This window comes from Montipora foliosa, chromosome 14, assembly GCF_036669935.1.
Source record: "Montipora foliosa isolate CH-2021 chromosome 14, ASM3666993v2, whole genome shotgun sequence".
NCBI lineage: Eukaryota > Metazoa > Cnidaria > Anthozoa > Scleractinia > Acroporidae > Montipora > Montipora foliosa.
This window is the reverse complement of record NC_090882.1, coordinates 17,630,826-17,645,592: the sequence shown is the minus strand read 5'-3', so window position 1 is coordinate 17,645,592 and position 14,767 is coordinate 17,630,826. Positions and strand designations below refer to the sequence as shown.

At 41.3% G+C, this 14,767-nt stretch overlaps 1 protein-coding gene across 4 annotated transcripts in view; it reads right to left on the bottom strand.

Moving 5' to 3' along the window:
- Positions 1 to 14,767, bottom strand: part of LOC137984373 (spectrin beta chain-like) — a 70,069-nt gene that overhangs the window by 23,301 nt on the left and 32,001 nt on the right. For all 4 annotated transcript variants that reach the window (XM_068831548.1, XM_068831549.1, XM_068831550.1 and 1 more), the window contains 14 exons: positions 14,549 to 14,688; positions 14,009 to 14,132; positions 12,543 to 12,689; positions 11,115 to 11,288; positions 10,146 to 10,366; positions 9,883 to 10,069; positions 9,099 to 9,299; positions 8,561 to 8,791; positions 5,553 to 5,735; positions 4,837 to 4,982; positions 3,933 to 4,210; positions 2,555 to 2,685; positions 2,084 to 2,287; positions 1,853 to 2,002 (listed from right to left, as the gene is read on the bottom strand). In XM_068831548.1, coding sequence (XP_068687649.1) covers positions 1,853 to 2,002; positions 2,084 to 2,287; positions 2,555 to 2,685; positions 3,933 to 4,210; positions 4,837 to 4,982; positions 5,553 to 5,735; positions 8,561 to 8,791; positions 9,099 to 9,299; positions 9,883 to 10,069; positions 10,146 to 10,366; positions 11,115 to 11,288; positions 12,543 to 12,689; positions 14,009 to 14,132; positions 14,549 to 14,688 — 2,517 coding nt within the window. The remainder of the gene's footprint in view (positions 1 to 1,852; positions 2,003 to 2,083; positions 2,288 to 2,554; positions 2,686 to 3,932; positions 4,211 to 4,836; positions 4,983 to 5,552; positions 5,736 to 8,560; positions 8,792 to 9,098; positions 9,300 to 9,882; positions 10,070 to 10,145; positions 10,367 to 11,114; positions 11,289 to 12,542; positions 12,690 to 14,008; positions 14,133 to 14,548; positions 14,689 to 14,767) is intronic.

Genomic DNA, 14,767 nt, shown 5'->3' with positions numbered 1-14,767 from the left:
TAATAGCTATTTCAAACAATAGAATTCAAAATGGCCGCCGTATCTGCCAAAAGGTCTATATAGACCTTATTCCAAAATGGCCGTCATTTAAATATTCTTTTGTTTTTATTCAAATTAGCCCTTGATGCCTCGTTTTTGAGCTGAAAATTTAAAAGAATATTTTGCCTTGAACGAGGCATTAAGGTCTAATTTCAATAAAAACAAAAGAATATCTAAATGGCGGCCATTTTGGAATTCACTACTTGCACAATCCCATAATACACCTCTTTTACCCCCCAAAAATTTTGCATAATCATTGTTTGCAAGTTCTCCTGGGACATGAAGATATCCTGTGGGAAATCAAAAACAATGCCTATGCAAATTGTTGGGGGGTTAAAGAGGTGTATTATGGGATTTGTGCAAGTAGTGAATAAGGTGTATTATGTGGTAAAGACTTGTTTCCAGATCTCAAAGTGCCCTTGGACGTGAGGGGCCTGGGGTGGCGGTAGGGGGTGAAGGGTGCAATAGCTGAAACAACCCAATTCTTTTCCAAAAATGCTAACCTTAAGCCTAAACAATGTGCTTTAGATAATGTTTAGGCCTAAGGTTAGCATTTTTGTATGGGTTTGGGTTGTTTCAGTTTTGTTGTTCCAGGACCCTCACGTCCAAGGGCATTTTGAGATATGGAAACAAGTCTTTACCATATTATGCAATGACTTTTCCGGCTGCTACTGGGTCATCGATGTCATAATCACCATTATCATCACCAATACTGTCATCGTCACCATCTCCACAGTCATAGGCATTATGTACTGTTTAAAAAAAACGAGCAGCAGTGTTTAAACGGGTTTAAAAATAAGAGGCGTAGCCGATTGTTTTTAGACCCAAAAACTGCAACACGTGCTGCGAGTCTTTTCGAACGGCTTCAAAAACATTTCACGCAAAGAGTGTCCTTTGGGAGTCCGAACACAGGTTCAAAAAGTGAAGGGAAGATATTAGCACACAAGAAAACAAAAGGAAAGTTTTATCGGGTTTAAAGCTCATGTACGTGACGCTTTATAGGAGGCAATGTGGCCCAGTGGTTAGGGCGCTTGCCTTGAGACCAGGAGATCCTGGGTTCAAGACCCGCTCTGACCACTCTTTGAATTTGATCCTAGTAGTCCCTGGTTCAACTTCCCAGATGCACTTGTAAATAGCCAACTGGTTTGCCTCCGGCCAGTTGGGATTCTTAACAGTTGTTGTTGTTGTTGTTCTGTTCCGTCATTTCGTTGTTTCATTGGCCCTGAAAAGCCCCTATGGGGAGCGGTCAGTTAAGTATGTATTGTATTGTTTATCGATTTTTTCACAGGCTGTTAGGCTTATGAATTATTAATGAGTTTTTGAATGTTGCCGTCATCAGCAACAGTACCACTAGTATCATCATTGTCATCACCACCACTTTGCTTCAGTTTCTAGAGAACCACACAAAGCTGAAATCGTGAACAGTCAACCACACAATCAAACTGTCACACACAAGAGAAAGATCGTAACACACACACAAAAAAACATGCATTTTCCATCAATCTTTGCAAAAAGAAATGTGGCTTTCTAAAGGTCCTCACACAAAGTATGAGACGACAGACAAGTGGAGGGAAACAAACCCGCCATTTCTACAAAGCCGTTCACCCATTTGCAGGTGCAAAGGCAGCAGGGAGAAGGGGCTGTTCAGCACCCTTGCGTGCGTGACCGAAGCACACAGCCCGATTATTTGTAGTAAAGTACACTTTAGAGGACAACATGGCTTATTAAAACAAGGACGAAACAGTAATAGTTGGTAATTAAGAAATAAACCTATTTTACAGTACATATCAATCAGTGACAAGAAAGACGATACCTCCTGTGAGCTTGTCAAGGTATCGATCTGTTTGGCATCCCTTAAGAACACATGCAAGTCATACGCCTGATCCAGTTCCGTTTTGTGGTCTTCCCAAGTGGCGTACAAGCCTTCACGTTCTGTTAAAAGAAGCTCTAATTTCTCTGCAATCTGCAAACGTAATAAAACGGATTTAAGGAGAAGAAAGTTTTTTTTGCGTCAACGGAGTGCAAGAAGACAAGGATAACTAACCTCATCGGATGCAAAATGACCGTTATCGATCATCTTTTCGCCAGCTTCCATGACCTTATTGAAGCCTTCCTCTCTGGCGTCCATCTCTGATCGATATTCATCAATCCGTCTCAGGAGTGTTTCGGCAACTGTGACGTCATGTACAGGTTCCCCAGACGAGATTGTGCGACTCATATCAATACACCATGAAACCAAGTCCCGGATCTAATGACAAATAAAAACAGGACACCAGTTACCGGCAAATGACTTTTTAGTTTAGCAGAAGTTATAATACATTCGCAGTTCCTGTTCAAAGCGAAATCACGGCGACCAAGACATGTTTTAATGGCAAACCCTAATCCTAAATCCTAAGCCAAACGATCAAAGTGGTTCGCGGATACAAGGAAAGTTTTAATCAAAAACAAACGCGGGGCTATAATCCACAAGAAAAGCGACCTTCTTTAAGAGATATTTCCGACATCAAGCTATTACCTCGTTATTGAGTTTGTGAAAGTCACTGGAATCCTTCAACTTGCACTTCTTTCTGGAAGTTTTTCGATTAAGCTCATCCCACAGACTCAACACAAACTCTTCATGCTTCTTGATTGACTCGGCTGTGTGACCTGGAACCCATAGTCGTCATCAATACCAAAGTAAGGCTTTGCAAAACATGAAGAGAGTAGAGGGCTTTGGGGTTTAAATTAAGGCTGATTTTATCTAGTGATACAGCATTAGCAAAAGCAACGTACTCAGACGGTTCCACTTGTTGTTAATTTTGCTCGGAGTATTACCGGGTCACTATCGAAATATGTCCTCACAGCATTCTACTCTTCGTTTCCCGCTTATCTGACCATGTATCTGTATATCAACTGGTCAAAATGGTTTGACCTCTAAAGTGAAACCAAAAATCTACACTCAGGTAATCTTTTGCTTTTCAATTTCCCTCAAACCACGATTTTCAATGTGACCTGTGCAACGTAAACATACAATGATTAAAATGCCAGTGTCGATAATTATAAAGTGAGTGCGGTCGCGTGGTCACAAGGTGTTAGTTTTTCGGATTTCAAAAGTAATTTGATTAAAAACATAATTATTCTGCAAACCTTACACTTGCTTTCTATTCGCTTTGGTCCTGAGAAGGAGGAAAACTGCTTTTCAATAGTCCTTATTGGAGTTGAACCTGCAGGCACATTTTCTTTTGTTTAAAACTACATGCAAAAGAGGCATTAGGGGTCAATTCAATACAAAATGACCCCTTAGCCTCGTTCATGTGGCAAAACCGCTGATAACTCCGATAAGGGCTTTTTTAAGGGCTAAGTTCTCCCATTTCAAGGAAAAGAAGCCCGAAGCGAGTTAATGTTAGTTTAAAACTAAAACGTTTCCTTTGTGACATCAACAAAGAAGAAGTTCGCGCGCAAAAAATTGACCAATCTTGATCAGAGACGACCCGCGCGCGCTGGAGTTTGAATTTGCGCCCTCGTTTTTCATAGCCAAAGCAGGGCATCCTTAGGCCATTTATTCTTTGATTCAACAAACGAAGATACTTCCTTATAGTGTTTTGTAATTGTAATGGTTTGCGCTGCCCTATCTAGAGTGGCTTCGTAGCTCGTTGCTTAAAAACCGATACAGTATTAGGAAAACGGGCAGATCTTGAGACCCTTCAGGGCGAATATAGTGGCTCTATACCTCTGGTATCGGACCGGGCAAAAGAATGTTAATCCTAGAGGCAGGAAAAGAGATCCGGAGATCCGAAATTCAAGTGATTTTTTTTTTCCGCTTGCAAAAAAAAACACCCATATTATCCTCAAAATGTTTATTTTTCCAGTAGTTAAGTCAGTTACAGTTTTAGACGGGATGTGTTTATTCTTACCTTGATAGGCGGTCTGTAATTTTCCCGACTCAACGCTTAGTGTTTCAACCTGCTGTTTCACCACCATCAAATCCCTCTCGTGTCCTTCATGTTTCCTCTGAAGGCCCTGGACACTAGCTATGTCTCGTCCCAGGTCCTCCATGGACAACGACGCATCCTTTTCCTGTATGCGACTGATGAGTTCGTTCAAGTCTCGATTAAACCGGTGAATTTCCGCAGCGCTTGCAAGTCTCTTGGTACGGATTCTGATTTGATCCTGTAATTGAGCCCACATAGATCTGGGGTGGGGAAAAAACACAAACAGAAGGAAAAATAATACAAAATGAAGAGATGAAGTTCTTCAACTTTAATACTTCTCAATACGTGTGGAAACCTAGTCTTCTTTTTTGAAGGAATATATGCCAGGGATAACTTTGGCGGTCTGGGCCCGGTTGTTCAAAAGCCGATTAACGCTTTGTTCAGCGCTGAAATTTGGCAAAATTATACATTAAAAGAAGTTAATCTTGAAAAACAAAAATAATCAAAAGAAACTTCTACTCAAAAGTTGAAAAAATGAAACCAAAGCTTACGCTAATCCTGGGTTAAGTTAATCGGCTTTCGAACAACCGGGCCCTGGAGAATTTTAGGCGCTTCCTTCCACCGAGGTTGACATTTGAATTATAGCCGCGCGAAAACCTGCAACGAAGTCAAACGAGAAAGCGAGGGGGAGAGGTAAGAGTGAGAAACTCTCACTCCTACTCCTCGGCCCCTCCCCCTCCCCCTTCCCCCTGTCTAAAATTCTCCAAAGCGCAGGCTAGCTGGAAGCTGGTGATCATGAATTGCGCGTTTGTGCATCATATCCCGTAATGAGCTGAAAACGCCTCAGTACTTCACAGGTCCATTTCAGTTAGTTATGTTAACACACCTCAGTATATCCTGTTGCTCCTTGATGACAACAGTGTCGGTGTGTCCCTCAGCAACCAGACGCTTGGCGAAGTTATCCACTTCACTGAACTGTTCAGCTTTAGCCAGAGCACTTCGTTTAAAATCTTCAAATTTACCCTGAATTGTCTGTTAACAAGGTATATTTCAGTGAGCCGCAAATCACAAGTGAGTAACCTAAATTCTCAAATCTGATTGGCTAATAGCATGCTCATAAACAACTTTCCGAGATGACAAATGTGTAAGGAAAATATAAACTCTGAAGAAAATGGGATTCAGTAAAGAGTGTAGACAGTGAAAGTAAATTTTACTATCCAGAGGAAGAAATCTCCAACGAAATGACGGCTTTCAACAAAAAGAAGAGATAAATAAATTATGTCCCAGTCTTGGTCGGTCCGTATGGAAAAAAAACTGTACCCTTGGCCTTGAGTAGAGCCGACACCATTCGTCCTCGGGCCGTACTCAAGACCTGGAAAAGCGACCTTTGAAACCGAACCAGCGACCCCGGAATTGAGAGACCGGCGTAAAAGCCACTACGCCACCTTGCCTCCGCTACTGGTAAACAACACATACATAATATTAAAGGAAGAAGAACTTATAACCAGGTACTGCATAAAGAAAAGCAATTTGGCAATTCTGTGATATTGATACTTGACCGAGAGTTGTAGAATAGTTAAGCCGGGGATCAGTATTCCTTACCTCCAAATGCTCAAAATCTTTCCCATAATCCTCTGCAGATGCTACGTGAAGTTGTTCATTGATCCACTCGGCAGTCTCATTCACTTCACGCTGATACTGATACAGCTTCTTGGATTCTTCCAGCCTGTGTAGCCGCACGATAGTTAGAGTCTTCAATCCTGCGAATTGTTCTTCAATGTCACGCTACAATGTAAAAACAACGAGAGTTCACTGAAGTGCAAACTAAAACTTTTGAAGAAGCAAAGTGTAGCGTAGAAGTGTAGAAAGGAAGACTTAAACTAAGGTCGGAAAAACGGACCTGCTGCGAGATGCTATTAACGTATTTCCCAAATACAGCTGTTACTCTTAGACTTGCCACAAGTCGAGCTGACGATAATCCCAGGAGAAAATGTTTTGGCGAGCGAATCGTGATTTTTCGTACGCGCGCATCTACATGAGACGAAGGACTTTCGAAAGTCTACCGTTACTCTGTCTGTAAGAGGATATTTGACGGATTGGTTTTTGGTTGAGAGAAGAAATCCGGAGAACCCGGGAACTGACCCCACAAAGCAGAATAGAAAAACAACAAACTCAACCAACATATGACGTAAAACCCCGAGAATGATCTCGGAACACAATGGCAGAAGATCAGAGCTCTCACCAATGTGAGAATCATTCTCCCAGAGTTGACGCTGGCTGAGTTAACTGTGGGACCACCAAACACGATCCAGTTGGTTCCCATTTCAGCGGTATTTTAACCCGATTAACCCAAAAATTCAATTTGACCAGCAAGTTAAATATAACCACATCCCTGGAAAATAACCGTCGCAGCAAATACAGCTAATAAAAAGCACCGAAGAAAAGTACTTTAAACTGCCGAGAACTTGAAATTGCCAATGTAACAGGTTCTCTGTACTCTGTTCAATAGGCCACGTTCGATGAATCAATATTCACATATAGCTACGAGGCCTTATGGTTAAATTTCATTATTTTGTTTAGAAATTCTCTCTCGTGAGAAAAAGAAAACAGAACTGAGCCGTGAAATTTAACCATAAAGCCTCGTAGTCATACCTGAAGATTGATACATCGACCTCACCGACAATAGACTATATTCGTATTCTCAGTATTAGACTGGAGCTATCATAGACAAAACTGTTGGGAAGGTTAGGACTTTTGACGTCTTCATTGCTTCTCTCCCTTCGCCCCTCATTCAATGTTGTGCAAAACTGAATGGTTTTAGTGGGAAATTGTTGAGTTACCTTCCAACATTGAATAGTGGGGAGGGGGGCTATATAAGAGAAGGTGAAACTATTTCTTTTGAGCTTTAAGAGAAGCGGGTTGAAATACATCTCTGGTGTGGTTCATTTACATAACCTTTCCAACTACTTTTGTCTATGATTGTAATTTGCAATGGACGCTAATGCGGAGGAATCTACTTTTTAATATATTCCCGCGCATTCCAATACTGAGAAGACGAATATGGTTTATTTATTGTTCGGTGCTCACTTTTCCAAATACCCTCAAATTTGGTTATTTGTCATCGTTGTCAGAACGAGAACGGTGAGGAATGGACCAAAATGCAAAATGCACGTTCAGGGCGTGAAGATCCATTGTTCAGAAGCTCATGACCTTGAAACGTCTAAAGGGGCACAATCATGAGCTGCGCATGCTCGAGTTTGTTCGCTCTCGCGCTCACGGAAAATTCTAGCCGCCATTATGGAATCACGCGTGAGTCACGTATATTCGCAGTTAATGAACTCTATGTCAAACATAGCGCTCAGAATTTAATATTTACTTGTCAGGAAGAACTTTCCGGATCAATAAACTTTTGTAAATGCGAAAGCGCTTGCAGTACAAAGAGAAATTACTGTCGCTGCACGCTTCGTAGCCAGCATCGAATTTAGCTTGCAGCCAGGCGTGAAAAATTCTTTTGTTCAGATAAATACGCTTGTACGTGTTATTCCACTCCTTCAGGTATTCTTTGCGATCCGTTAAAGCGTTCCTTTTTCACTCGGATTTTCTTCTTAGTCCACCATAGCACTCCCCAGTGGACGCCATTTTGAATTTGTCGATTCAACTTGAAAAAGTTAACCTAACACTTTTCAAGTTTTCGCAAGACGCTAGCGCATGCGCAACTCATGACAGTGTCCCGTTAACTCTGTTTCAGAGCTAGTGTTTTTTGAGTTGAAAAATTTCCATATTTGGATGTAACGTGGCTCGTGCAATTTGGCCGCGCGTGCAGCATCGATCTTATTTTTGACCATATTTGGGCATAAAATTGGTGTCCTTAAATCCCCAGCTTTGTTCCACGGAAAAAAGTTTCAAGTTACACGCTTTCAAGGTCACGCGCTTTTGATTAAACAAATTGTTTTGTGGCTTTCTTGAAGTCGTCGTCGTTGTCCTTCGTCAAGTTCTCTAATCCTCGCCGCACACCACAACGCACTGGACCACTTCAGCCGGTGGCTCAGTTGGTTGGTGGCAGTGGCTCAGTTGGTTGAGCACCGGGCTGTCACGTGGGAGGTCGTGAGTTCAACTCCGGCCGGACCAACACTCAGGGTCTTTAAATAACTGAGAAGAAAGTGCTGCCTTTGTAATTACATCTGCAAATGGTTAGACTCTCTCGTCTTCTCGGATAAGGACGATAAGCCGGAGGTCCCGTCTCACAACCCTTCAATGTTCATAATCCTGTGGGACGTAAAAGAACCCGCACACTTGTCGCAAAGAGTAGGGCATGTAGTTCCCGGTGTTGTGGTCTGCCTTCTGTGATGTATCATGGTTGGGAGGGTAAATGCTCGGAGAAATTAGCTACACCAAGCTACTCTAAAAATCCGAGGGTAAATAAAGATATATGATATATGATATGATATTCAGTCAGTAGACCACTTACACCTGAACAGGTGATAGTACTGCTCAATAGATTTCCTTGGAAAAGACAGACCCCAGAATTTTATCCCCATAACTCAGTGCATTTTATTGGGAAGGCACTTTCTGCCTCGTGATTTTTAACGTAAAAAATGCATTGCTTTTACCTGTCTAGTGGCGATCTTTGCGGCCGCAAAATGATCGCCTTGTACCAGTTTTCTTGCCTGCTCTGCCAATCCTTGTATTATAGGGCTGTATGTGTCAACAGCTGTCTGCAGTGCAGTATGTCTGGTCAGCAGCTTGTCAGCAGATGATTCGTCTTTTCCGTAATCCTGATTAGCCGCCAGGCCAGCCTTGTCATTCATCCAAGAGTCTGCTTCATTGGCCTCTGTGAAGTACTGATTAGAAAAATATTCCATCCGTTAATACCTTCAGCTTCTTTTTTTTTTTCAAAGCCATCCCGATTGTGAAGTCTAGAGACTAGATATCATTGACAAAATTAAAACTATTTTTCTCCACAACGACTGCACATAAATTGGAAAGGGCTAGAGTCCGTGTTATTGGCGAGCGGACAGATTGGACAGTTCCATGTTAAAACCACACGGGTAAGTTTTACTTGAAAAAAAAAATCAAAAACTGGGGAGGGCGGGGGGGAAGCTACTTCTTCTCTCTCTATTTCCGGTACTACTTATCATATTTACTGACCTTCTGTGACTCCAGTGCATCACCAAGTTTCTCCTTTCGTTCAGCGGCAGCTCCCTTTAGTAGATCCCAGCTCCCACTCAATTCCACGCAGCGCTCCTCTATTTCATCAGTGGCATAATGATTGCTGTCAATCAAGTCCTGACCCGAAGCCAACACGGTATCGATTCGCAACTGATGATTCGTAAGTTCGTTTTCAAAGGCCTGAAAAAAAGGGTTATTTGTCATTAGTATCACCCAACTAGTGGACTAATGCAAATCCTGCATTTAATTGGCTACGCTACTAGAGGACTATTACTGGACTATTAGTAATAGTCCTCGAGTAGCGAAAAGCGTGACCCTTTCTTTGGTTTTATTCCCAAATAAATATTTCTTCAATTTGCATTTGCTAACTTTATTATTGCCTTTTCTGTCCGACTAGCTGGGTGATACTAAGACAATTAGCCCTTCGCCCTCAAGGGTCACGGGTCAATAGCCCATTCGGCTTCGCCTCGTGATGCGCTATTGACCTGTTGCCCTTGCAGGCGAAGGGTCTAATTGTTAATTAGAGCTTGAGAGAGAACTCGACTTCAAATAGCCATTTCTCCCATGTACCCTCCAGTCTTCGTCCAAGTGTTTCCTGTTTAAAAGTGGGATATAGTTGGAGTGTAATGTGATCAATACAAAATGCCTAAAAACTTGGAAAGTTCACTTTTATGCAACAAAACCTGTATCAACACTATCAGAGCACTATCAGAAAAACCACTTTGTTCCTCAAATACAATGCAAATATTCTCTCCATTCTTACCAAGTGTCTTTTCTGCAGTCTTTGAACACCAACAAGACTAGTACCCAGGTCCTCAGAGTTTGCCAAGGTCATGTGTTCTCGAATCCAGGCCATCTCCATTTCAAGGTCATAAAAGAACTGGTGAAGATTAAGAGAATCCTCAAGCTGTGTTTTGCGATTGGCGAAGAGCTCTTTCAACTCGTCAAACCTGAAAATGATATATTGACGATGGTAATTCGACAAAAAGGAACATCGAGAGGACTTCAAAAGGTAATTGAAAGTACCTATGCAACAGGTTTTCTGTCCCCTGTTCAATTCTTTCAGCGTCAAAATGCCCTCCATCAATCAAATCTTGAGCTTGATCACAAAGAGACTGGATCTCAAGGTCATGAAGCTCGATATCACTCTCCACTCCTTGGTGCTTCTTGAGGAGGAACTTGACACTAGACAGGTCGTGACCTAAATCTTCAACGGACATTAATGTCTCGACCTCATTCATCCACACCTGAAGATAAACATGTGCAACGATTAATCATTAACAAGAATGCTAACAACACAAGTTCAGATGGCAAGGGCACTTTGACATGTTTGAAACGAACTGGAAATTCAAATGGCATTTGCACAATTTAGCATGGAAAGTTTTCTTTGCTAGTGGAAATAATGATCTGTCACGTTCTTCCTTGAAAAGCACAAATGTCCACTCGACCGGGCTACTTTCTGGGACGCCTTTCAATGAAGCTGTCCAACCAGTCTTTCGCTTGACTGATTCCTACATTTTTTTCCTATTCAGTGTTGACAAAATTATTTTGTTCAACACATACGATCACCTTCCTTCTGAATACCTTTTAAAATCCTTAGACTTTTGCTTTTTTTCGACTTTGTATACCCACGCCACAAATATTAACGTACAATAAAACTAATGGCTCAGTAATAGCTGGAACAGCTAAGGAAAGCAATATATGTTTCTTTGTATTTATGACTTCAAATGTGACAGCGTTAAAAAGTGCTCTCAATAGACCATATTCGTATTCTCGGTATTGGACTGGAACTAGCTTGCAATGGAGGCTAATGCGGGGGAATCTTTTAAAATGCAAATACTTTTTAATATATTCCCCCGCATTAGCCTCCATTGCAAGCTAGTTCCAGTCCAATACTGAGAATACGAATATGGTCTATTAGTATCTCAGGGTTGAAAATTTATGAGTTCGAATTTCATTCAAAAATCTGAAAGCTTACAGAGTTGAAAAACAAACCTTGATATCTTCCATGGCACGATTGAATTGATGTTGCTGCTGCGCCTGCTGTAATCGACAGCTCTTATCAGCAGATTTTGCAACTAGGTCATTCCAGCCTTCATTTAATCTCCTCAAAAGCTTTTCGATTTCTCCAGCACCATAATGACCTTTTTGGATTAGATTCTTACCGCACTAAAATAACAAAAAAAATCACTTTAAAAAGTAGAAAACTATTCAGCACTAACCGTTGAAAGTGTGTCGGTACAGCTTAGTATTCTCTCTGTCTGTTAAAGGGGTTAGGTCACGCTATTTTAGGTAAATTCGTTTATTTTTGTTAATTATGAGCTCTAAACGTCAAATTAGCAGAGCAAGAGTCTTTCATTTGCAAAATCACGGCCACATAACAACTGAGAATGATTTTCCAGCTGTGTAAATGACATTTTGATATAGACTGATATAAATTTGAAAAAAGGTGGGCCGACGTTTTTCAAATTTACCCAAATTCAATCCATTTCAATCCTCTCCAGTTTTGTCCATCCATGTCCGTTCTTGGCTTCCCTGTGTTTTGTTAGAGTTCTTCTATAGTTTTGAACAGTTATTTTGATATTTTATTTAATTCTATGACCATACGATCAGTGCTGAAATTGCCTAAAATTGCGTGACCTAGCCCCTTTAAGCAAGAAAGTTAGTTTCCCTTTTTACTACTTAACTGAAGTGCGTCAATGGCTACACGGCTCCGACAACCGGTGCTGAAACATTCTTCCTGTTCCCCAATATGCGAGTGCTTCAAATAAGCTAAACTTGACTAGGCTGTGATTTGCAAAGAGCTGATGTGCGCATGGGCCTACTCGCTAGAACTTACGATTGCAATAAATTTCTGTCACACCGTTTTCATGGACAGAGTAATTTTTAGAGAAATGTTTCGGCAAAACAAGACCTTCCCAGCATATCATAAGCCTCACATAATTATGACTCTTACAACTGAAAATAGTCATTTGTGAGAGTCAAGTCTCATCTTTTTTTTCGGGCGCCGTAGTCGCTAACAGCTATAAAACACGTGTTTGGACGAGATGGAAGAGTTTAAAGGAAGAGAATCAGATATAGCATTTGTGAGCGGTTGGCTTACAAAAAGGGTCTTCAAAAGGTCTTTATTAAAGACAACAGGAACCGACGACGATTGTTCTTTAGTAGGGTATGACAGACAAATCCGACGATAGGGTAGGGCATTTGAACACCATTTTGGCCCGAGAAGGCGGGAATTTGAACGATCCAATCTGCAAAAGTTCAAATACCCGGGATGGGGGGGGGGGGGGGGGGGGTGTTGAAGTTTCGAGTTTATCGGCACCTAAGTCTCCTGGTCATGGACTATAATTGAATTTTCCATAGGGAGATTAGAAAGCTCTCATTCCTAGCGTTAAAAAAAATGTATATAATATAACTGGTTACCGCGTTGATGCCATCAAAACCATCTTTGTTTGCTGCAATTTCAGCTTCGAATGCTTGATGTCTCTTTAGTTTTCGTTCTATATTGGTCAAATCTCTGAATGACTCATCCGTTGCAATCTGGAGTTTTTCTTGAATCCATGCCTCAAACTGCACAAAGAAATACAAACAGCCATACGGCACTTCGTAAAACCAAAAGGAAAAAACTACTCTGCATGGGCAACCACAACAGATGCAGGGAATAAAATTAATCAATCATAAGGAATAGTCAACGCACGCAACCGGCACCAAGCGCAACCTCGTTCCCAGGGTCTCTCTTCTCTGCCTACAACGGAGGCAGAGAAGAGAGACCCTGGGAACGAGGTTGCACCAAAGCGAGGGAAAACGCTGACGGGAAAGTCACAAATTACATCAAAATTATTTAAATTAGGTAAAGGTAAAGGTACACTTTATTTAACGACGGTAATTCCTTTACCCTCTAGAGGGTATTCTCCTAGAAAGCCCACGGTGCGCTCATTTACCCCCCTCTTTTCCATCACTGCTCCGTTTTAAGGGTATTTAAAACTACTTACTAACCCTAACTAAAAGGAAAAAAGTCGAAACAAGGATGTGAGATTCGGGGATCGAACTCGGGACCTTATGCACAAAGGCCGCAAACGATTTGACTGTACCACCCTTGCTCCTTAGCTAAGAATGAATCATTCTAGCTGAGAATGAGGCACACAATTCTTGAGTCAATCACCAGACAAATAATAATAGATAAGAACTTCGGCTCATAGCATTATTGGATGTATTGCATGTATCCAGTAACGTTGTGAGCCTAAGTCATTGTCTTTTAAAAATTCTCGATAAGTAGAAGCATATATACATTTCTTTCTTCCGACAATCTCGTTCATTTAAGGGGAAAGCATCGAAGAACTTACTGAAAGGCCATAGGTTCGTTCTCTAGTAGAGGCAATGAAACATTTGTTTGAGTACTGATGACGTCTGAATTGCGAATGAAAGAATTAGTCCCAAAAGAAACTGGTAATGCGTCGGTGGGAGAGTAAAACACAACCTTTTTTTGTTATCCCAGCGGTTTTCAATTGAGAGCCGCAAAACAATTACATGTAAAACAAATACCAAAGTAATCACTTCAACGAATCACAGCAGGTGCAAACAGCATAATGAACCAATCCGAATTCGCAGCAATTCCGTGTAACTGGCTCAAAGCGCGGGAAAAATTGCGCGTGCAAGTCGCGATTGGTTTTGGTTTTCCTTTTCATTGGTTAACAAACTGGCGTGGCGAGAGATTTTTAAACCAATCAACAAGCGTAGCAATTGCAATCGCGTAATTACATTCGACACGCATTTTAAAACCGCTCTACACGAAACGATAAAGGTCGAATTCCCACCGCGACAAGAAAAAAATGGTCATTTTATCCTTTTACGGTGGCAATTCGTGAAAACCTATCACTTCATTTATTTACCTCTTCAGTATCTCGTTTAAAGTCTTGAAGCAGTTGTGATTGAAGCAGTGCTTGTCTCCTCTCCACAGCTAGCTCTTTGACATTCTGTCTTCTCTTGATGACTTCGTCTTTGCGGTTTGAAATCCTAAAAGCAAACCAAGGGTTTCATTACTTCATTTGGGTATTCTAAATGAAACACTGGTGTTATAAATTTGGTTCACCATAACGGACTCGGAAGTCTGTTTCCCAAAAGTCCCGAAATTTCTCGGGCGCATTTCGGGTGACCTGAATCCCTCTGTATCTCTAAAACGTTTTTAGCCTTGAAACGTAGCAGTTATTTTCACTTTCCTGGTCTTGAAGAACTTGTGCAAAAAAGCAGGACTTCTGCTTAAACGGATCTTGTTTCACGAATTGCTTTTCGGGCCCGAAAAGGTTTTCGTGACTTTTGAGAAACAGGCCCCATGAGATGAATTGTCAAGGCCTGTACACAATAAAGAGCCAAACGTGGGCACATATCACGCGTCAGCATTTTATCTTAGAATTAACAAGCAGAGGTCTTACCATTGTCGATCAGGGTGACCAGCTTCTAGCAGACTGTCAGCCATGTCTGATAAAGCGTTTATCTTCTCCTCCTGAGCTGTCAAGGTCTTCTCAAAATTTTCTTGTTGTTTAAGCAGCATTACAACATCATCAACAGATGTCTTCGGAGAAACGAAATGATTAAAACCTCCTTACTTCATTTCAGCCAATGATCTTAGTTCATTTAGCTGGAGTTTTGTA